The following is a 22,807-nucleotide window of genomic DNA, read 5'->3' as shown; positions in this document are numbered from 1 at the left end:
ATGGAGTCTACCCTCCAAAGCAACCATTTTCTCCAGAGGAACTGATCTCTGTCATCTGGAGATGAGCTTTAAAATTATGGGATCCCCAGGTCCCACCTAGGGACTGGCATACCTACTTACAGGGCCAGTGGAATCCAGAAATAGCCTGCAGGGCTCAGATGTCATCTGGCAGAGAGTTCTACTGGGTAGGCACCACAGTAATTAAAAAAAACAACCCTCTTGCCCTCATTGAGGATGATCAAGCCAGGAATCACCAGCAGACCATGTGATGAAGAATGAAGCACTCTTGGTCGGAATGTATAGGGAGAGGAATAAATCCTTGTAGGAATAAAAACCCCAGACCATTATTTATTTATTTATTACTTTGATTTATATTCCTCCACCCTCCGTGGACTTGTGGTGGTTTACACAGATTTAGGGTTTTAAAAGTGAGAACCAGCACCCTGAACTTCATTCAGAAATCAATGGACAACCAGTGCAGTGCAAGTTCCACTTCTCTGTCTTATCCTAGCCCTTGCAGATGAGTAATGTGCAGTAACCACACCGTAGTGTACATAACAACTAGGCCAGTAGAAGGCAGCAGCTACTTAGCTATGAAGAGCCGACATCTTGTTAATTTAACATGCCATTATCACCAGCACCAACAGTGCTAGCAATGAGTGTTGCATTGTGAAGTTTTATGCCACACACAACCACGTCCCCAGTTCTCTATGCTTCTTGTATCCTTTGCAGGTGAAAGAGCATTAAGCTTTGATGTGCAGTAGCAGCATGCCTTTACTCTGTCACATGCTGACTGTAGCCTTGATTCAAATCTTCATCATCTCAGGCCACTGGATCTTGGCCAAGAACGTCAACTTCTATAACGTGAGACTTCCAGTAGACCGTGAGTAGCCTGTTACAGTTCTGTTAGGTGTGTCAGTAAAGTAAGTTTCACCACTGTTGCTACTTCTACTACAGTTATATAAATCCATATTATGCTATTAATATAAAAAAGCCATACTATAAAAATCTCACGTACAGTCATGCAATTTGAAGTCCTTCAGCACTTTTCTATTTTTAGCCTTTTTTTAAAAAGGAACTGTAATACACTGAATAGCAAAACATTAATTTGAATGTCTTCAAGAGCGGCTAATTAATAGGTGGAACTTCTGATTAATGGTCTGAAATGTGTACCTGCATGTTCATCTGATTAAGTCATAACATCATCTTCTTGCTCTGACTCTGTGTTTCCAAATGCTTCTGTTGTGTGCTCATTAAGTGGACATTTCTGCATCAGAAACTGAGCACCTGGTTTCTTCAGTTGCCTCTAAGGTGTTCCCTAAGACACAAGGTGTCAAGGTGCCTTGCACCCAAGGCATAGCTGCAAAGATGAACTGTGGATTAGTGTAGACCAGAGATATTGGTAGTGGGCAGCTGCCCTGCTTAATCTGTACCAGTAACATTAGTTTAGTGCTGACATTCTGAAGATTCTGTACTGGGTTAATGAGAGGGAAGCTTCCCACATTGTGTGGTGCAAAAAGAGAGAGAAAGTGTGTGTGTGTGTATGTGTTTCCCACAAGAGACTGAGCAAGTACTGCTCTTATTCGTTGCCCCATGTTCAAACGATGCTTACATTTGGTTGGATCTGATAGGCCGCCTGCTGTCTGAGGACAAAACATTTCAGGCTAGCTTCCCTGTTATGAATGATCAACAAAAAAAATAACGACACTTAATGCAGTTTACACCCACTGTTTTTCTACACCACGGTGCCTAATAGAGAGGGGGTGGGGGTGGGGGTGGGAGAGACAGCTTGATGTCATAAAAAGGTATTTTGTGAGATTGAACCAATTTAACTTTTTTTTCTCTCCCTCCCCCTTTTTTACATTGTAAAGCTACTCCGTTCCCAAGCAGCTTCAAGTGTTTTACTTGTGACAATGTTGTGGACAACTACAACTGTAACCGATGGGCCGAAGACAAATGGTGTCCCCGGAGTAAGTGGAAGGGGAGCAGGAAGATAATGAAAATTGTTTGACTTGGTCTATCCTCCGAACTCCATCATGCTGCACATCTCGTAATCAGAATGACATTCCGTTGCACTTGTAACTTTAGGATGTGCAGCTGTTTCGCTGGAATGATTTGTGGCAGTGAATTGTATGTGAGATGGAACAAGAAGCAGTCTGGATGTTTTGGGGTTTTTTTAAAGACATAACTGCAGTGTTGAGCATAACTGGCTTCCAGTGCTGACTCTAGCATCCTTTGCATATTAGAGCACTACTGAATAGCTGTTTATCAATAATTTTAAACCTGTGTCACTGTTTCCACATTTGGAGGGCCTGCTTCATACAGGGTGGGCGAACAGCCTGGGACTTTCCTAGTTGAGTGCTGCTCTGGATCTCAACAAGGCCATGATTGCATGCAGAGGGTTCACATGTTTGGTCCTCCTTATGGGATGTTGATCCTTTAAATATAGCGGCACTGTGATCTGAAACCACAGAACTTGTCACTATAACATGCAAAGGGTCCTTCCTTCCTTCCTTCCTTCCTTCCTTCCTTCCTTCCTTCCTTCCTTCCTTCCTTCCTTCCTTCCTTCCTTCCTTCCTTCCTTCCTTCCTTCCTTCCTTCCTTCCTTCCAGGAAAGCTGAGATAACATTTTCTAAATAAATAAAATTAACAATGGTGAATTGGTAACAGGAAGACATTCATTATGGGCTCTTGTGCTTCCCAGCCACAGATGTGCCGTGCTTACTACAATTATATGTAGTGTTATCTGTCATATCGGGGAAACCAGCACTGAATAGGATAACAAGGAATATGTTAATATGCTGACATGCCACAAATAGGAAAAACAGGATGAGAAACGTACACCTCAATTTTCTTGAACTTCACAGAAAATGAGAAATATTATCTCAAGCCACCTGAGGGACATTGGCTTGGTGGTCAAATGTCTGCTTCTCATGCAGTGAAAAGAATCAGATGGTTGGCAGCATGAAAGACCTCTACCTGAGATGCTGGAGAGCTGCCACCAGTATGAGTAGTGACCTTGCTAGATCAAAGGTCTGACCTCTGTTTAAAGCAGCCACATGTGTTCGTCCAAGCTGAAAATCTGCATTTGTATATGACTGCAGGGCGAGAGAGCAGAATGCATTATTTATATATAGCTGCAGGTCAGGTGCTCAAGGCATGAGTAGGAATTTAATTTTGATGCCAGTATGGGTGGCGACAGAGGATAGTGGAAAATGGAAGCAGAAACCTTTGGTCTTCTGTGGTGTCTACAAACTGGGTGCTGGTTGTGAATATGGCCGGGTTTCAAAGGCCTGACCTGCTGACCTGGCCCTGGTTCTGGATAGCCCAGACTAGCCCGATCTCATCTGATCTCAGAAGCTAAGCTGGGTTGGCCCTAGTGAGTAATTGGGTGGGAGATTACCAAGGAAGTCCAGGATCATGACATGGAGGCAGGCAATGGCAAACCACCTCTAAATGTCTCTTGCATTGAAAGCTTTATGGGATCACCATAAATAAGGTGCAGATTGATGACAAAAAGAAAAACACATCAGAAGTCTGGCATGGAGACAAAAAAGTTGACACATAGTACCAAGTCTATTTGTTTCTTCATCTTTGCTTTTTCAAGGTGACATGGAGGGCTTTTGTGCCTGTCGATGATTTTTGTTATTAGTATTCCAGTTCTGCCTGTTCTACCTGCTTATTTCACTGAAGCAACCCTGATTTTGATGTTAGTGTTGTTTCTTCCTTAGACACACAGTATTGTTTGACTGTCCATCACTTCACCAGCCATGGAATGAGTGCCTCTGTCACCAAAAAGTGCGCTACGGGGGAAGAATGCCGTTTTGTTGGTTGTCGCCATCACAGGGAAACTGGTCATATGGTGAGCAGGACACTCTGCTGTATGGGAAAACATTTTGGCCTTTCGCCCAGAGTGGACAGAGGCAGTACCTTTCAAAAGGCAACACTGAACTTTCTGAATACTGGTGACCTGGCTAAGGTTTTTCTCTCTGCCAGCCTTGCTCTTCATAGCTTGTAACTAGTGTTTGCATTAAATGCCATTGTCTTTAGAGACCAACTTAAGCTGGAAGCCTCCTTAGCTCAGAAGAAAGCAGCAGAGTGGTTAAGATACAGGGCACTAGGACTACTGTCAAGACACCTACGGAGAGCTACTCCAATCCAAGTCTGCTGAAGTTAATGCGTAGGGTAGCACTGTAAATTGAACCAGTCTCCCACTGGGATTTTCTCAATGCATTTAGGATATAAGCTGGATCACCTGTCAAATGCGATGTCAGGTCAAAGACAGCGCCTGATTTGATGTGCCTCGCTTTTGATTTGCTGCAGTCTCAAATACAGCTTGAGCTCCAAGCAAAGCTGTGGATGCCTGCAGGTATTTGGGTGCACAGTTGAACACCCAGAGAATCCTAGTTTTCTTTCTTTCTTCTAGAAGGAAGCTTCTAGTCCTTATGCATTTACTTGAAAGGAAGATGATCCAGAATGACCCTAAGGAAAGAGGTGGTAAAAGCAGATGACCCTGAATTTAAAATGACTCATCCTTAAAAAAACATAGTAGGATAAACAGAGTTTTTATTACATAGGGATGAATATAAAACGAACCATATAAACTACACTTTTTACATCTCTTTGCATTGTAACAGTTCACAAGGATTGGATCGCGTGGTTTCAAATGTAAAAAGGCAAGATAGAGGTTTTTTTACACTTACCCCAAGATGAACTGTTAGGCAAAGACTACCACTAGGTTGCTAGATACATTTATTAACTGGCAGGGCAATTCTAAATAGTTTCACGCCCTTTTACATCCACTGAAATCTATGGGTTTAGGAATGCAGCTTACAATGATTTCCATAGGCGAAAAGACACACTTTTCCAATGGAAGTTGTATGTGCCAGACAGGACATTTAAAACGCATGGCTTGCCTAATCCTTCCCTATCTAAAATGGCCACAAACCAAATAATGGTTATTGTTTGCATTAGTGCAGCCATATTCCCATTGCATAGGATTTTCTTCCATTCACCAAAGTCTTCTAACTGTTATGGCATGTGACTCTAAGAATGCGTGTGTACGCAGAATAAATGCGCAGGTATGTCCTGGCAGTGTGCTGTGTGGTTACAAATTTCAGTCCTATACCAGCATGCAACAGTTCCAGATTTTCCATTTGAAAAGCCCTGATATAAATAAACATTTTGTCCTTGTAGCTAATGTTTGCATCATCAAAGTTATATAATTAATCAGCAGTACCTTCTGCACTGCACTCAGAAGGGTGTCGTTCGGTTTAAAATGGCACTATTAAACCTTCTGATCCATTAAAGGAGTGTCCTTGAAATAGAAATGTTCTGGGAAGCAAATGTTTAGCTCAGTAATTTTATTCATCAAGTACAGTGCAGACACCCTCTTGCACGAAAGGAAATGTCTCCTTATCACATTTGACAGAACATGTAGGCTCTGTCTGCAGTCCCTGCTCTGCTGTGTAACAACCAGGTGTAAGTTGCAGATTCCCCTTAGCACCCAAGTGCAGGGTGCCTGATTCAGATCTGGACCAGCAAGGGTCTATTTAACCCCAACTGCAACTCATTTGATTAACTCTCTATGCTTTTTCAAAATAGGCCACAGTCTAAGTCCCGGATAACAATATTGCCTTTTGAAATCTACAGGAATGTGTCTCCTGCTGTGAAGGAATGATCTGCAATGTAGACTTGCCGACGAACCACACGAATGCCATCTTTGCCGTGGTGCATGCACGGAGGACCTCGAGCAGCAGCAGGACGGCTGTTAGCATGCCGCTGTTGGTCTCAGTCCTCACAGCTTACCTCTTGTCATAAGACTTTTGCATTCAGCGGCCCAGGAACCTGGAGCTATGTGAAGACTGGCTCATACAACGAGGAGAAAGAGACTCCTTCCAGTATTTGTATGCAGGAGAAAACCGTGTAATGGTGCTATACGTTGATGAAGCCGGCTGCCCGTTTAGTGAAGATGCTTGCTAAGTTTTAGAGAAAACATTCCAAAAGTACATTATGATTGTCGATTTTTTTTTAAAAGAAGAGTTCCGCTTTTCACTACATGAAGGAGTCTCAAAGAGGCTCCCAATAATCTTCCCTTCTTCTCTCCACGAGAGATGCCCTGTGAGGTAAACGAGGCTCTAACAGGACTGTGACTAGTCCAAGGTCACACAGCTGGCTTCATGTGGAGGAGTGGGGAATCAAACCTGCCACTGTTCATAGCCACTCCACCAAGAGGGCAGGTCCAGAACCAATGGGATGAAATTAGTTCAAAAGCATTTTCGCCTAAACGTTTGGAAGAAGTTTCTGACAGTTCAAGCAGTTTCTCAGTGGAACAGGCTTCCTCTGAAGGTAGTAGATTTTCCTTCTTTGGAAGTTGTTGAGCAGAGGCTATCTGACAGAAATGATGATTCTGTGAATTCAGGCAGATTATGAGTGGGAGGGCAGAAAGGATTGTGTCAGTGCTTGGCTCTTGTGGCCCTTTCTTGTATGCCCAGGGAAATGCCAATTGCCATTTTGGAGCCAAGAAGCAAATTTCCTCCAGGCCAGATGGGCTAGGGATTCTGTGTTTTTTTTTTGTAGGGGCATCATCTGGGCATGAAATTGGACTACAGTCGGTAGGCAGGTAGTTGTAAGTTTTCTGCATTGTGCAGCGGGTTGGAATAGATGACCCTGGAGGTCCCTTCCAGTTCTATGGTTCATATTTCATGCCAAAGTGGGTGGTCAATGACTGTATCAGTTGCAAGCCATGAATCATGGTTCTCCATTTCTGCATTGATCTAGCCCAGGGGTAGTCAAACTGCGGCCCTCCAGATATCCATGGACTACAATTCTCATGAGCTCCTGCCAGCAAATGCCACAGTTTGACTACCCCTGATCTAGCACATAAAGAGTGTTGGAATATGCAAGACCTGTTGTGTGTATGATTTAACAGCATAAGAAGAGTATCCTACAAGGGGCATTGGAGGAGATACGTAGTTAACATATTTGGATTAGGAACTTTTTTCAAATAGTCTCCTCCTATGTCCTGATTAATTGGAGACTTCCTGCTCCTTTGAGCACACTTCCTTCTTGATTGCCTCCAGAAAGCAACAACAGTTACGAATCTCTCTCTCTTCTCTCCCCTCTTATTCACAAAGTTTATTTCTCTTCTCAATAAAACTATTGTGTCCTTTTAAGCAGTGGTCCCCAACCTGCGGGCCGCGGCCCGGCGCCGGGCCGCAAAGGCCATGGCGCCGGGCCGCGGCTCCCTCTCCCCGCCCCTCCCCCCCCCGCAGTAAAAGACTTCCCAGGCCGCAAGGTTGCGGCCCGGGAAGCTACTTACTGCGGGAGGGCGGGGAGAGGGAATCAGGGCCGGGCCGCGCCCGCGCGGCCCGCGGGTGCGGCCCGATCCACGGGTGCGGCTCGCGGGCGCGGCCGGGCGCGGCTCGCGGGCGCGGCCGGGTGCGGCTCGCGGGCGCGGGCCGATTCGCGGGTGCGGCCCGCGGGCGCGGCCGGGCGCGGCTCGCGGGCGCGGCCCGATTCGCGGGTGCGGCCCGCGGGCGCGGCTCGTGGGCGTGGCCCGCGCGGTCCCTGCGGGCGCGGCCCGATGCCCTGCCGGTCCCCAGCCTAATAAAGGTTGGGGACCACTGCTTTTAAGCATCTGGTGCTTCGCTCTTTTGCATATTTAAACTTTGCCAACAAAGAGAAGGGATTCTTCTAATAGCATAAAGGCCAACACACGAGGAGCTTGAGCGTCTTTCCCACTGAACAATTTAGCAAATCTCCCAGGGACAGTCTGGCCAGTTAAATTTAGTTCCTAGTGGGTCACTGCCCTGGAGGGCTGCTGGCAGCCAGGAACAACCAGATCCAGCCCTCAATTGCCCTGCTGGCTCTGCAGGGACCCCTCAGTTCAGATCTGACTGATGAGTGTTGGCTCAGGAAGAAGCAACAAGTGAGGCAGACATCGATTTTTGGTGCTCTTGGCCAGGTCTGAACTAAGTGGCTTGTAGCAGTGCATGGGCAGCCCCTGAAGTCAGGGCAGAGGGAGGGAGGGGAGAGGGAGGATGGTGACAAGGAAAGGGGCATGCACAAAATGAATCAAGATGTGTTGGAATATGCAGATGAAACAGGCTGATTCTGTGAAGGCTCAAGGGGGTGGCAGGTTACAGTGGATGAGCAATAGGGTTGTGAGTGTCCTGCATAGTGCAGGGATTTGGACTAGATGACCCATGAGGTCCCTTCCAACTCTATGATTCTATTTAAAAAATGGACCTTTAAAAAGGCAAAACTGAATGATATTGCTAGTGTTGAAATGGCCTGACTTAATACAGGGAGCTGTATTATACAAGGGTGAGGGAAAAAAGGAAACCTTCATGAGTGCACGGAAGCATTTGAGTTCATTGGCTGCAAGCCACAGTATATTATTCATAACATTTCCAAGCAATTCATGAAAGCAATTTAATGCACTGGGGGTTTTGTAACTCAGGAAAGGTGTATTATGCTATTCTTTGTTAATTGTTCCCCATGTGTTTAACTTGTCTACATATTATTCACCATGACCTTGTATCAGAGTAAATTATTAGGAATATTATAGAGTGTGAACAAAAGAGAAACCCAGGGGCATGAGAATCATTCATTATTGCTGCCCAATTGTTCCTGGTGGAGATTTTGTAACTTCATTTGGGGGATGGCAGTTGTTTCTTCTTTGTAGGACAGAGGCAAACTTTGTATATTGCTATTTTTCGAATGGCCATACAGGCTCAAAATGGTTTCGTAGGTAAAATTTGAACTTTAAAAGTCTGGGATCGAATCCCTTTCAGCCATAAAACTGCAATATAATCAGTCAGCCTCCTTTCTCTCTAAAACGGGTCTAAAATGATCTACCTCTCAAGGCTGTTGTGAAGATGAATCACTAAAACATCAAGGGCAGTGGTTCTCAACTTTGGGGTCCCAACCCCAATTGGCCCCTTCCGTGGGGTCACCAGGTTGGTGGCTGGTAGCAGTAGGACCATGGCAGCAGGTGGCGGCGGGTAGTGGCAGTGGTGGACGGCAGCAACAGAGCCTTGGCTCTGGCCACTTCCAGATTGTCATGCGCCTGTGCACGTGCAGACCCCACCACTGCAGTTGGGGTTGTGGCGTTACGGCGGTCGAGAACCGCTGATCTAGGGTGTGATTTGGTTTCTGACCAGATCATTCTCCTTATGCATGAGAAGCAGGAGGCATCCAAGGGGATTCCTATACTGATGTCTATCCATTCACTTGTAGGTATGCACAAGGGAAGTGTAGATCTAGCCCCCTTCTTCATAAATGTACTGTATTTTTAATGATAATAAAATATTCCAATCAGGAATGATTACATCTAGTAAAAACTGTTATCTATACAACATGATAGTTAGGGTTTTTTAAAAAGAAAATTAAGATATTAGTCTTGCTTTCATATCTGTCTGTAAAAGTGCAGAGCTCCTTTTATTTCTTGCTTTGTTATCCTGCTAGGGTGGTGGGTGTCTTTAAAAATTCTGCTTTTCAACCAAGATAATCCATCCTTAGTCCCTGCCCAAGGGCGAGTTTCATTTAAGAAGATCTACCTTGTGAGCATTCTTTTTCACATAAATTTTCATATTTTATAGCAGTTTCAATTAATGACCTTTTCTTCAAAAAAAAGAAATGATTTCACATGTTAAAGGATCTATTATAAATAATATTGCAAAATTTATCATTGTTTTTATAATAGAGATCAATTGGATTCTGGCAAGTCTTCCATAGGTGGAATAAGGTACCATTTTAAAAACTCCAAAAAAACAGGTCTACGGGTCAGGAACCTCCTATGACGCTGTTTTTCCCCTAGAAATATTTGGCTGATGTCCATCCGCAGTTAGTTCTCTTCCTTCCAGTGTGGTCCACTTGAAGCAGGTAGCAGGTATTCTGTTCTGTTTGTTCAGTACACATGTAGGCTATGCTTCTAAGTACGCTATTAGCAACTCTTATTCTTTCAATAAAAATGAAAAAAATAAAAACCTTGAGTCAAGATCAGGAGGGAAATCTGAAATCCAACCTGTTACAGCAGGCCTGTGTTTTGACAGGTGTTGACAAATTTAAGGCTTCAAAAACTGTCTTATGGATATAATGTGAAAAATTACATTAAGATGGCAGAATAAAGGGACATTTGGGTTACTGTTGAAACTTCTAGATTTTTTGGGATAATAATATGGCTGCCAACCTTCAGGAGAGACATGGAGATGTCCCAGAATTACAATATCCACACAAGATAAATCACCTCTGAAGAAAATGGTTGTTTTGGAGGATAAACTATATGGCATTGCAGCATGCTGAGATTCCTCCTCTGTGCAAATCCTGTCTCCCCAGGTTCCACCACCAAAATACCCATGAATTTCCCCATCAAGAGTTGACAACCTTAGACACTACTACCCAAAGCCCTGAAGCTAGCAGTGCTATCCTAAACAGAGCCTCCTAAGGCCACTGACTTCAGCAGTGTCAAAGGGGTATCTGCTTAGCATAGCACTGCACATTTTTGTGCAGAGGATAAAATGTTCTGTTTCCAATGGGGAGCAGGTATGCATATTAAAAAGGCAAGTCTATTAGAAACCAGCCATAGCATATTGACTTAGGTTGTAGCTCACAGGTAGAGTACATGCTTTGCATGTATAAGGCACCTGGTTCGATGTAGCATCTCCACGTAAATTAATTGATTTTGACTCTGTTTCTAAAGGTTTCGAATACGCACAAGAACCAACAAGAAAGCAGTCAAATCAGAGGAGGTAAGCAAGTAGAAATGCATGTGTGGGTGGTGGTTGTTTTGAGGCGGCTATCTTTTCTATGCTGCGTGCATTCTCTTGTAAAGGTTTTAGGATCAACTTATTGCCATCTTTGGGTCTGTATGTTTGCCATGAGAACAAGAAGCCATTGTGATGTAGCTGTTCATGGACATGCAACTTAAGTAAATGTGACTGAGGTCACGGTTTCTATAAATGCGAAAGAGACCTCCATGTGCAGCACTCTTTTCCTCACTCAAGAGAGCCAGTTTGGTGTAGTGGTTAGGAGTGCGGACTTCTAATCTGGCATGCCTGGTTCGATTCTGCACTCCCTCACATGCAACCAGCTGGGTGACCTTGGGCTCGCCAAAGCACTGATAAAGCTGTTCTGACCGAGCAGTGATATCAGTGCTCTCTCAGCCTCACCCACCCCACAGGGTGTCTGTTGTGGGGAGAGGAATGGGAAGGCGACTGTAAGCCGCTTTGAGCATCCTTCGGGTAGGGAAAAGCGGCATATAAGAACCAACTCTTCTTCTTCTTCTTCAAAGCAGCCAGCCTGCACAAAAACCTTCAGCAACGAAAACCATGAGCATCAAAAGAATGTGCTAGCTGTATCATATCGCTGATTCTGCCTCACGCCCTGCAGATCCCTCAGACTTGCTCCTTGCAGGGAGCACCCCAAATCACTTATAATGTCCTTCTCTGTTACTGGCCAAGGTGGTGCTAGGAAACACAGGGTGCACTCATGTGTTTTATATGCATAATCTTTTGAGGAACACTTACTGTGCTTGTTGGTTATGTGCCTTCCTTTGTGCTTCCCCAGCATCTTAGGAAGGATTACGCTTTTGAAAGTTGTGGTCTCAATTTTATCTGCTCCCACCTGTGCCACTCCTTGCCTTTGTCACCCCTATGTAGTGGGGAGCAGCATGACTGAACCCTGAAGGAGATTAAGGAGATACAAAGATTTGGATGATATCCATTGGCATTAGGGAGGGAATTTTAATACCCTGAAGCCAAGTTAAGTGGGGTATGATTGATATAACAGATTAGTTAAAGCTTGTTTGTGTTGGACAGCACTTTTCTTTTTTGCTCAAGGTAGAAAAGGAGCTTAATGAAGTAAAAATATTTTTATTGTAAAGAGGGCTGTGATGGTCTGTCAAGGGTTAATGCCAAGCAGAGCTAGAGAATCTTTGAGTGACAGGCCACTCAAATGGAATTCAGTGGAAAGAGTCAGTTAAAAAGGAAGGTTGGGAACTGACAGTTGAAAAAGAGTGCTGACTGGACTGGGAAGGAAGCAAAAGCCTTGAGAGGATCAGAGAGGATCCCCATTCAAGCCAAAAAGGGAAATTGTTTATAGTTAAGAGAAGTAATCCCTGCCCAGTGAAAATGGAGTTTTCAAAAGTCAAGGGATCCCTTGTCTGTGTATATAGAAGGATTTTGGGGACTTGGTTCTATGTACCTGCCTTCTAGACTTTAAGTGAAACCCAGAAACTTATGCTTAAATGTTTAAGCAGAAACTGAAAAGAAAGCCTATCTCCTTGAAGTTTTAAAAGACCTTTTTGAATAGTAGAAGCACTTACTTGATGGCAACAAACTATCTGGAGTTATTGTGATTACAATGTTGCTTCAGTTTTATTATTGTTTCACCTCATATATCCTACTCCTGACTCCAGGACTGGGTGGGAAAGCCATAGACAAGAAGAAGAAAATAATATAGGGGCTGCTCAGCAAGAAAGAAAGGTGTGCTGCATGACATTGTTCCATCAACCTTGGGTCAAATAATGTATCTCCTCCTCCTGATTTGCAGCACTGCGTTCCCCTGCACAGCTCTGGAGAATAAATTATATATTCTGTGTTTGTTTAAATAAAATTTCACTTTGATGTTAGAATAAATTTAGTTTGTAGAAAGTCAGTTTAATGGCAAAAATCCTGTAAATGCTACACATGTAAAGTGGTTCCCCAGAGATATCTTGTCTTTAGTCTTCCTTGGTTGTCTACTGATAAGTTTCTCTGTTCTTATTAAAACTCCATGGATCACTATTTACAAAGTAGGTGAATGTATTTCAGGGTAGAATTCAGGCCTAACTCATTTGTGAGCAGTGATCCTAACCATGTTCTCTTGCTTAAATAAGCCATTGTTTTCTTTCTTGGTCAGATCAAGATGCACCCAGTCAAACATCCTTTATAAGAAACCCAGTACAATGTGGTCTACCAGAAACTGGTAATGGGCCACCAGTAGACCGTGGCCTACTCTTTGTCAGTTCTCATATCACAGTATGCTAAATTTAGTTGTTTCCAACTTAAGTGTCAGCAGAAAGTATTTTTTTAAACAATCCTCAAACTATTGGGTGTATGTGTGTGTTTGAAGTGTTGGAATGCTGGGATATATTTGTGCAATCTGTATTATTGCAGGATGGGCTTTCAAAGGTCATAATGCAGGGTTCCTTTGTTTCTCTCTGCAGTGCTCGTCGTTGTGCTTACTGTTGGTATTTCAGCTTTTTATTTTTGTTTCCATTATGAACAAAAAGAGATAATATGTGAAAGCAGTTTGAAAATGCCTGCACGTTGAGAGAGTTTAGATTGGCTGTGGAAGGTGGGACAGTTCTTGGTATAATCTCATGTAACAAAGAACAAACAAGTGAACAGAAAAACTGAAAGAGCAACAGTGCCACAATAGCTCTTCTTGCGGTCTGAGAGCCACAATGCGTAACAGCTCTCCCTATGTTTTTGGTGATCCCGTGATCCCACAGAGATGGGATAAAAGAAAGTTTTTCAGATGATCTAAAACACACTTGATACTTGGGGACTAGCTGCAACAGTATAGTGAGAAGGCAGAATAAGCTTCTCCCCAGCAAATAGACAATCTCCTCCAAGGTTTTTAAAATTTGGTCCAAGATTTTAGCTAGAGATTTGCAGGATGTTCTGGTCTGAATTTTAGCACTATTTTTTTTGTCTCCTGTGACTTAAAAAGATTTTAAAACAAAGATGGTTGCAGTTTATGTTACGTTTTTCATGCCATTTATTTTCTTTTGCTGATTTATTGTTTTTAGCTTGTTTATATTAATGTTATCTAACTGTATTTTTTACAGCTGTTGTGTTGCTATATATTGGTCTTTCATATTTTAAATGTTGGTATTTGTAAATAGGATACCACATCAGAACCTCTATTGACCTAGATGTCAATAAAGAGTTGTATTCTCTGGGCTTTTTCATTCAATCGTACCCAGTTCCCTTCCTTCGTACAGTTGCTGTCCCACCTGATATGTGTCCATGCAAGTCCCATGATTCTGATTCTAAACCTCATTTGCTACCTTGATGTCTGTTCAATGTTTACTGGTGAACATATTCTTATGTACCTATATCCCAGTGACCAAATTCATAATTAAAGGGATCAGGAAAAGATGACAAGAAAAGATTTTTTTTTGGTGCTTAATTTAACTTAATAAAATAAAATAGCCTGAATGAAATATATTAGTGGAAGAGTCTAAGTGGATAATGATGATAATGAGGGACTGGTAGAAATGACAATGACACCCATTTGCTGCCAAATGAGTCTCATGCATAATTCTTCTTGAACATTTGATATTATGGGAAATGGCAGCTCACATGGTCAGAATTTCCATAGATGCTAATAGGGGTAAAGCAGACAGATGCCTGGAGGGCCAAAACAGGCAGCTAAATAATTAATACCTCTTCAGTGCAAAGCAGTGTTACATTTGCCTTCTCTTTCACATGCAAATGAAGAGTGGGTTAGTAAGGGGGAGGAGCCATCACTAAGTGGTAGAACAGATACCTTACATGCAGGAGGTTCCAAGTTCAATCCCAGACTTCATCACCTGTGGCATATAGCAAATGAGGTTTGATGTGGGCAAGTGCCAAGTAAGGCACATGGGAGTTAAAATACTATCTATAAATATACATTGATCAGGTCTGAACTGGCAGTAATTGACCAGGAGAGATATCTTGGAGTCATGTTGTCAACACAGATGTCAACTCAGTGTGCGAGTACACCACCATGAGATGTCACAGTAAGGGGCAGTATATAAATTGAATGAATGAATAAATTAATGAATTTTTTAAAAGGCAAATGCTATGCTGGGCACTATCAAGAAGGGGACTTCCTGTATAAATCAAGCCCAGAGTTGAGCCTCATGTGGAATACTGTGTACAATTCTGGTCACTGCACCTCAAAAATGATATTATAGCATTGGAAAAGGTGCAGAAATGGGAAGGAGCACCTTTATGAAGAAAGGTTAAAGAGGATAGGGCTCTTTAACTTGGAAAAACTACAATTGAAGGGTAACACGACAAGAGATTTTAGAAGTTATGCATGGGACAGACAAATACTTTTATCCCTTTCTCACAATACAAGAGCTTATGGGAACTCAATGAAATTAACAATCATAGAATCATAGAGTTGGAAGGGATCATACAGGCCATCTAGTCCAACCCCCTGCTCAATGCAGGATCAGCCCTAAGCATCCTAAATCAGTAGCCTTAGAACAGTTTTTTAAAGTACCTCTTCACCCAATGAGTAATTAACACATGGAATTCACTACTGCAGGAAGTGATGGTAGTTACAAGCATAGACAGTTTCAAGGGAAGTTTGGATGAAGATATGGAACAAAGATCCATCAGTGGCTATTAGCCAGAAGGTATAGATAGAACACTATGTATGCAGTGATGCTCTGTATTATTGGAGCTTGGGGTGCAACAGTGAGAGGACATCTAAAGTTCTGTATCACTGGTGGACCTCCTGATGGCACCTGGGATTTGGCTACTGTGTGACACTGACTCACCATTGGCTTGATTCAACATGGCTTCTCTTATGTTCTCTTAAACTCAGTGGTAGTAGAAGGTGTCATCAAGTTGCAGCCAAGTTTTGGCAACCTCATAGGTTTTTAAGGCAAGTGTCATTCATAGGTGGTTTGCCATTGTCTGCCTCTGTGTTGTGATTGTGGAATTTCTTGGTGGTCTCCCATCCCATCCTGCTTAGATTCTGAGATCTGATGAAATCAGGCTGGCCTGGACCATGCAAGTCAGGGAGAGTAGTAACATATTAACATGGGAAATGCAAGATGAATAATATATAGAAACAATCTGATCTATTATATGTAAAATATCAGAATTATGTCCTTGTAAAACAACACATCAGATCCTGTGATAATGAATGTGCTGAGCTGTATTGTTGTTATAATTGTGCCAACACCTGCCTTTCATTTAATTACAACTGCTTGCATGTGTGAGTGATATGCTACTCCTTCTGTTTAGTGCACAGGTGTAAGGTTGATAATTAAGTAACTTATTGCTGATGTGACCTAAAATGATAACTCAGACCACTGACAAATGACCGGTCAGGCAATAGTACCACCTTGGAGGCGCAGCAAATTAATTAATTCATTCATTCATTCATTCATTCAAAACTTTTATAGGCTTCCCTTACTCTTAGACAAAAAAATCCAGGAATCTGGGTGAAAACTGAATCCTCATCCCAAGGCAAAATGTTATCAGTCTAACGGAGTACCGAGTGTTTTCCAACAATGATCAAGAGGATTCTATAATTTCCTAGCCAATCAAGTTTAGAGCTCTATAGACATGACTGGTTTAGCTAATTGTAGTCATGTTGGGTTCATCTAGTAGTTTTAGGAGTAGATGTACTCTTCAACTGTCCTTCAAAGAGGCTTCCTCCAATTTATGTGCCTCCAACTTATGTGGAAGAGCCACTTAATTTGAAGGAAATCTCCTTAGTTTGGAGGAAGGCTGCAAACTTGAGCCAAAAGGAAAGATGGGGAACAAATATTTTAACTACTAAATAAACTCAGTGGAGTGGTGTACAAGATATGCTGTGAATAATAATGTGCACATTCTGACATCTGGTCTTGCTGTGCAAAAAAGATCTCATAATATTGAAAAGTTTTCTGAGTTTCACTGATGGTAAGAGTGAGTGGTCCAGCTGTAAGAGAAGCGTGGATTGGAGAAAGCCTGATGTCCCCAGAAAGCAAATATTATTTCTATGATTATAGGTACAACCAGTGAAAAAAAGTTAATTAAAAAGTATCCCCAAATGTTGTAGTGTAGCTGGAAAAAAATGTATCATTTTTTAAATAAACGAGTGTGTCTTTAAACCAGGAAAAGGCAATCTCTGGGTATAGTCTAACATTTCTAGAATCCATTCCAAGAAATTTTAAAAGATTATTATTAATAAAAAAACTCCCTTGAGTTGGCTTACAACTATAATAAACATCCTTTAAGTCATATTTTAATATCATTAATATCCATGTGGAGTAGATGTTGGTGATTTTTCAAATGAGGTAGAGTGAGGTCCCCTGAGCTATGTGCACACTTCTGGATTCTGAAGGCACACAGCGGGAGGGGGAGACAGAATGCCCACTTTCCCCTTCCAGCTGAAGTCACACTGAACAGTGCTCCCCTGACTTTCAGGAGCTGCTTTTTGGAGATACAGAGGGCTGCATTGGGGATGGAAGTGGTCCTAAAATGTCTCAGTGCCAAGCAAACCCCTCTATCCTGGAATTCTAAAACTGAATCCACATTCTGATTCTTTAATTTGCCTCCCGTCCTTTATGCTAATGATGGAAACGGCAGTCTTTGCAATTGAAGTATTAATATTCACAGTGCCTGAGTACTAATTTTGACACCAAGACATGTTTATACATTTGCAATTTATTTTAAATAAGTACAGGCTGTTAAATTCAGCATTGGATCTCTCTGTGGTTTTTAAATCTCTGGGATGCCGGCAGAGTACTCCAAAACAGGAAGGCTGTCTTGACCGAGAGCCAGCTGTCAGAGTGCAGATTCCACCACCACCACCCCTTGAAATGTTTACCAAAGGTCATTCCTAAGTGCTTGGAAGCAGAATGTTTACCCTAATAATTAATTTTAGCTGTGCTTCTGTAATTTGGCAAAAGAAAGCGGGGTGGGCTTTTGGGGGTAGTTGGTTAATGAGTTCATACTGGCGGAAACTCAAGTTCATAAAAAAAAAAATCTCATCAAAAGCATATTCTACTAACGAGCATTTTCTCCTGGGACAGTTTCTATTGTGCAGACAAAATAGCCCATGAAACTCTGTCAACAGTCGGCATTGATGGAACCTTTCCAGGCTCTAGTAATAAACTCTAACTTTCTGTCTTTGGAAACGTTATGGCCAGCCGTTCCCCCCAAGGAAATGTGTACACATGAAGCTGCTTCATACTAAAACAGACATTTGGTCCCTCAAGATCAGCACTGGCTGGCAGCAGCTATCCAGGTTCTCAGGCTCAGACCCCCTATCAACATATTTATAAATTATTTGGATGAAGGAATAGAGGGGGTGCTTCTTAAATTTGCAGATGATACTAAACTGGAAGCAAACACAGCAGAAGAGAGAGTAGGTGGGCAGAAGGGACTGTGTCTGAGCTTGGCTCTCGTGGCTCTTTCTTGCATGTCCCGGGCAATGTCGTTCACCACTTTGGGATCGGGAAGCGAATTTCTTCCAGGCCACACTGGCCAGGGATTCTGGTTATTTTTTTTGAGGGGGGGGGGTCATCTGGGCATGGAATTGGGATCACTGTATGTCCTGCATTCTGCAGGGGGTTGGACTAGATAACCCTGGAGATCCCTTCCAATTCTATGTTTCTATGACCATTTTAACTGGCGTTGCTGAAGACAGAACTAGGAGCGTCCTGCATGCAGAGCAGACACTCTGCTTCCAGACAGAGCCCTTTCCCAATCCATTTGCTCCCTTTCCTTGTTGATATTTGAAATAGTGCCCAGCTATCTTATGTCTGCATCTTCTTTCCAGAATATTCCTGTTCTTCAGCTAATGCTGTTTGGGCTACTTCCACCTTGTAAAAGTACACCATTTGTAAACAACATCATATCCAGAAAACCTTAGTAAAAAATAAGCCATTCTACAGAGCTGGCCCAAAAAAAGAAAAAAAAGAGTAAGGGTTTCCTGCTGGGAAAAACAAGAAAGCAAAGAACAAGGGAGAGATCTTCCCAAATACACATATTAAGAGGCCTCCTGACACCTGGGATAGTGCTGGAGCACCTGCTTTGCACAAATTAGGTCTCTGGCATCCCCAGTCAAAAGAGGATCAAATGGTAGAAGACGCAGTCCCTGGAGAGCCGGGCCAGTAAGAGACAATGCTGGCATTCTCTCTTTCAGTGGCTGAATAACATGTAAATACACAGAACAACTTTCTTCTGAGCTTTCTTGTTCTTCAGGAAGATGGTAAGCTGCCTCTTTTTCTGAATTGAAAACGCCAAGATAATTTTCATTAGCACTTGCTGTGCTGCCCTATGAAGAGAAAAGCTGGTTTTTATACCCCACTTTTCACTACTGGATGGAGTCTCAGAGTGGCTTACAATTGCCCTCACTTCCTCGCCACACAACAGATACCCCGTGAGGCAAGGTGGCACTGAAAGAGCTCCGACAAAACTGCTCTGTGAGAACAGTACTATGAGGACTGTGACTACCCAAAGGTCACCCAGCTGACTGCATGTGGAGGAGTGGCTTGCCAGATTAGAAGCTGCCACTCTTAATCACTACACCATGCCTGCTATTCTAATCTAAACCAAGTGAGCTTCATGTGCTTCAGCTGGGAGTAACTCAGTGTAGGATTCTGCTAATATTCTCTCATTTTGCTAGTTTTGCTGAATGCCCATATTTTGATGGCCTCTACTCTTTGTTCTTTAATCAAGGCAGATGAGTTGGCTGACTTTCTTTTAAAGGTAAAGGTATCCCCTGTGCAAGCACCGAGTCATGTCTGACCCTTGGGGTGACACCCTCCAGCGTTTTCATGGCAGACTCAATACGGGGTGGTTTGCCAGTGCCTTCCCCAGTCATCACCGTTTACCCCCCCAGCAAGCTGGGTACTCATTTTACCGACCTCGGAAGGATGGAAGGCTGAGTCAACCTTGAGCCGGCTGCTGGGATTGAACTCCCAACTTTCTTTTAGTTAAGGCAAAAGATCAGGCAGGTGTTAAGGAACCCGCTTGACAGTTTAAGCAGGCGGCCAAAATCTGTGGAACTGATATCTGTTGAACTGAATGCTGAGGAAGAAATGCAGAGAAGGTATATGGAAATTGCCAGGCATGTACACGTGGGGTCTCTCTTCAAAAAGTACAGGCTGAGGCTGTTGAGACACACAGGAACAGTAACAATGGAATTACTGAACTCAGCATCAAATCCATTCAGCTGTTACTAGAAATGGTTAGGGAAAGAACAAAGGTAAAGGTATCCCCTGTGCAAGCACCGAGTCATGCCTGGCCCTTGGGGTGATGCCCTCTAGCATTTTCTTTGCAGACTCAATACGGGGTGATTTGCCATTCCCTTCCCCAGTCATTACCGTTTTACCCCCCAGCAAGCTGGGTACTCATTTTACCGACCTTGGAAGAATAGAAGGATGAGTCAGCCTTGAGCCAGCTGCTGGGATCAAACTCCCAGCCTCATGGTCAGAGCTTCAGACAGCATGTCAGCTGCCTTACCACCCTGCGCCACAAGAGGCTCTTAGGGAAAGAATAGTGTGACCCTAAGAACACTTCCCTGGAATTAAAGCCAATTCAAGAGATTTCAGCAAGATTTCAGCAAGACTGTTCCATGTATTGTTCTTATGTTATTATGTAAACCACCCTGAGCCCCCGGGGAGGGCGGTATATAAATATAATAAATAAAATAAATAAATTCTGAGTAGAACGGGCTCCTTAGGATTGTCCTCTGAGAGTTGGACTGTGTTGGTCTGGTAAAAAAGCTAGACTTTAGTCCAGGGGTAGTCAAACTGCAGCTCTCCAGATGTCCTTGGACTACAGTTCCCATGAGCCCCTGCCAGTGTTAGCTGGCAGGAGGTCATGGGAATTGTAGTCCATGGACATCTGGATGTCCGCAGTTTGACTACCCCTGCTCTAGTCCAGTAGCCGCTTAGAAATCAACAAAATTTGGGGAGTAGAAGCTTTCAAGAGTCAAAGCAAAGGGAATTGACAAAAGGCAAAAGAGCTTTTTGTACTTTGCTTTTTACTTCCCGGAGGAGTCTCAGGGCAGCTTACAATTGCCTCCCCTGCCTCTGTCCACAACAGGCGCCCTGTAAGGTTGGTGAGGCTGAGAGAGCTCTGAGAGAGAGCTGTGACTGACCCAAGGTTACCCAGCTGGCTGCATGTAGAGGAGTGGGGAATTAAACCCAGTTCTCCAGAACAGAAGCCACTATTCTTAACTGCTACACCAAGCTGTCTTTACTGAACATGTTTCTGAAGGACTTTACAACGTGGTAATCAACAAATGTTTGCTAGCCTTTCCTAATGGTTATAGAACCTGCCCACATTAGAAGGTTGGTTTTTATGCCCTGTTTTACACTACCTGAAGGAGTCTCAAGTCAGTTTACAATCACCTTCCCTTCCCCTCCCCTGTGATGGAGGTGGGTCTGAGAGCACTGGTAGAACAGCTCTAGAAAAAACAGCTCTAACAGGAGTGCGGCTAGTCCAAGGTCACCCAGCTGTCTGCATGTGGAGGAGTGGGGAATCAAACCTGGTTATTTGTATTACAGGCCACAGCTCTTTAGCAACTATGCCAAGCTGGTTCTCTAAAGATTACACCCCCAGAATCTTGGTCGTCTCTGAGGTGCTACTGGACTCGAATTTTGCATGGTAAGCTGAGTAATTAACAGCACTATTTCAAAAAGGGTTAATATGCTTTAAGTTCACTGAAGACCATACCTCATGTTCAAAGGTATTTCACTGTCCAGGTCCCCTCCCAGGTGCCCCAAACTATTCCCACCTACTCTGGGAGATGCCACCCCACCCATTCCAGCACACAGGATGCAGAAGCGCCCCAATTCAGGCAGGAAAGGAGCATTGGAAAAGGGCCAGAGATGCCACCACAGGTGGGCCACCAAGCAGATGTTCCCAAGCCTCAGAGAGTCAGGCAGTTGGAGACACAGGCTGGCCCCTGGCAGTTCCTGCTGGCGACAGCTTGGGGAGCTAGGACATGAAACAAAGTTCCCACAAGACACAGCCACACAGAGAGGAGAAGCAGTGAGAGGCTCCCGGTGACAGAATCAGCCCCTCGATGGGGGTTGGCAGGAAGAGTAGCCCCTTATCACCAGCAAACAGGACTCAAGCTCCCATGCCCCTCCCATGCACCAAGAACCACTCAGGCAGGGAAGGTGAGGTCGCAGGCACATGTCAGCAGCCAGAAGGCCTGAACCACTCACATCCTGCTTGCTGTTGGGTGCAGTCACAACTGCCCCTTTAAATCCTCAGAGGCTGAAGCATGGCAGCAGAAGCACAGGAGGCAGCTGGGTAGAAAAGGAGGGATAAGGGAAGAGTTGGGGGTTGGGTGCAAGGAGGACAATGGACTGACGGAGGGGGAGGAGGTGACAGGGAGAGATAGAAAAAGTGAATGATGGAAGGGGAGTAACACCAGAGAGTGGAGGAGGAAGGTGGTGAGAGAATGGTGAGGAAGAGGTGGAGTCCTAGGGGAGCCAACGGAAGGGAGCTGCAGGGCCAACAGAGGGCGCTGCATCCTTAGGAGGACCTCAAGGTCTTGACATTCACTATAGAAGAGTTATAATGATGTTTGGACATTGCAAATTCTATTTTCCAACTATAAATAAAGGCAGAGTGCTACAAAGGTGCTTCTGTGCCTACTTTTGCAGTCTGCACAGCTGAGATGAGAAATGAGATGTTCTTGCAGACTTTCTACTTCCCAGAAGATCAAATCTGATCCTTTAGTGACCATTCTAAACTGTCTTCCAAGATGATCTGGTGGACTAATACCTACCAGTTGTGATGATCTGTCAAGAATTTAATAAGCAAATAATGTTCCATCCATGGGATTCATTGTGGATTTTACATTCCAGATACGGAAGGGCGAATTTTATAAATGCAAACTGCTATTTAGGTCTGACTTCATTTAAATTGTATACATTTTTGTTTGGAGTAGGAGACAGGACCATACTTAGCAAGACTACTTTGAGATTTTGACCTTCTAATTATCTTGAGTACCTAGCAGGGTTAAAAAAAAAATCCTTGGCCCACATTATGTTGATCTTAAAAGCAACAGGTTAATG

General features: G+C 43.5%; 1 protein-coding gene across 13 annotated transcripts in view; it reads left to right on the top strand.

Annotated features, from left to right (window-relative positions):
* Positions 1-22,807, top strand: part of LYPD6B (LY6/PLAUR domain containing 6B) — a 112,977-nt gene that overhangs the window by 69,504 nt on the left and 20,666 nt on the right. For 7 of the 13 annotated variants that reach the window (XR_013228091.1, XR_013228082.1, XR_013228089.1 and 4 more), the window contains 5 exons: positions 733-883; positions 1,872-1,970; positions 3,732-3,862; positions 5,653-6,348; positions 10,706-14,215. Coding sequence is in view for 2 of the 13 variants with exons in the window: in XM_077320107.1 (XP_077176222.1) it covers positions 754-883; positions 1,872-1,970; positions 3,732-3,862; positions 5,653-5,820 (528 nt within the window). In the remaining 11 variants the exon portion in view is untranslated. Of the gene's footprint in view, positions 1-732; positions 884-1,871; positions 1,971-3,731; positions 3,863-5,652; positions 7,398-10,705; positions 14,216-21,283; positions 21,384-22,807 lie in introns of those variants that run through there. The other 6 variants (XR_013228087.1, XR_013228086.1, XR_013228088.1 and 3 more) reach the window with 6 other exon arrangements.

This window comes from Paroedura picta, chromosome 2 (assembly GCF_049243985.1).
Source record: "Paroedura picta isolate Pp20150507F chromosome 2, Ppicta_v3.0, whole genome shotgun sequence".
NCBI classification, from domain to species: Eukaryota; Metazoa; Chordata; class Lepidosauria; order Squamata; family Gekkonidae; genus Paroedura; species Paroedura picta.
This window is presented reverse-complemented; position numbering and strand designations above follow the sequence as displayed.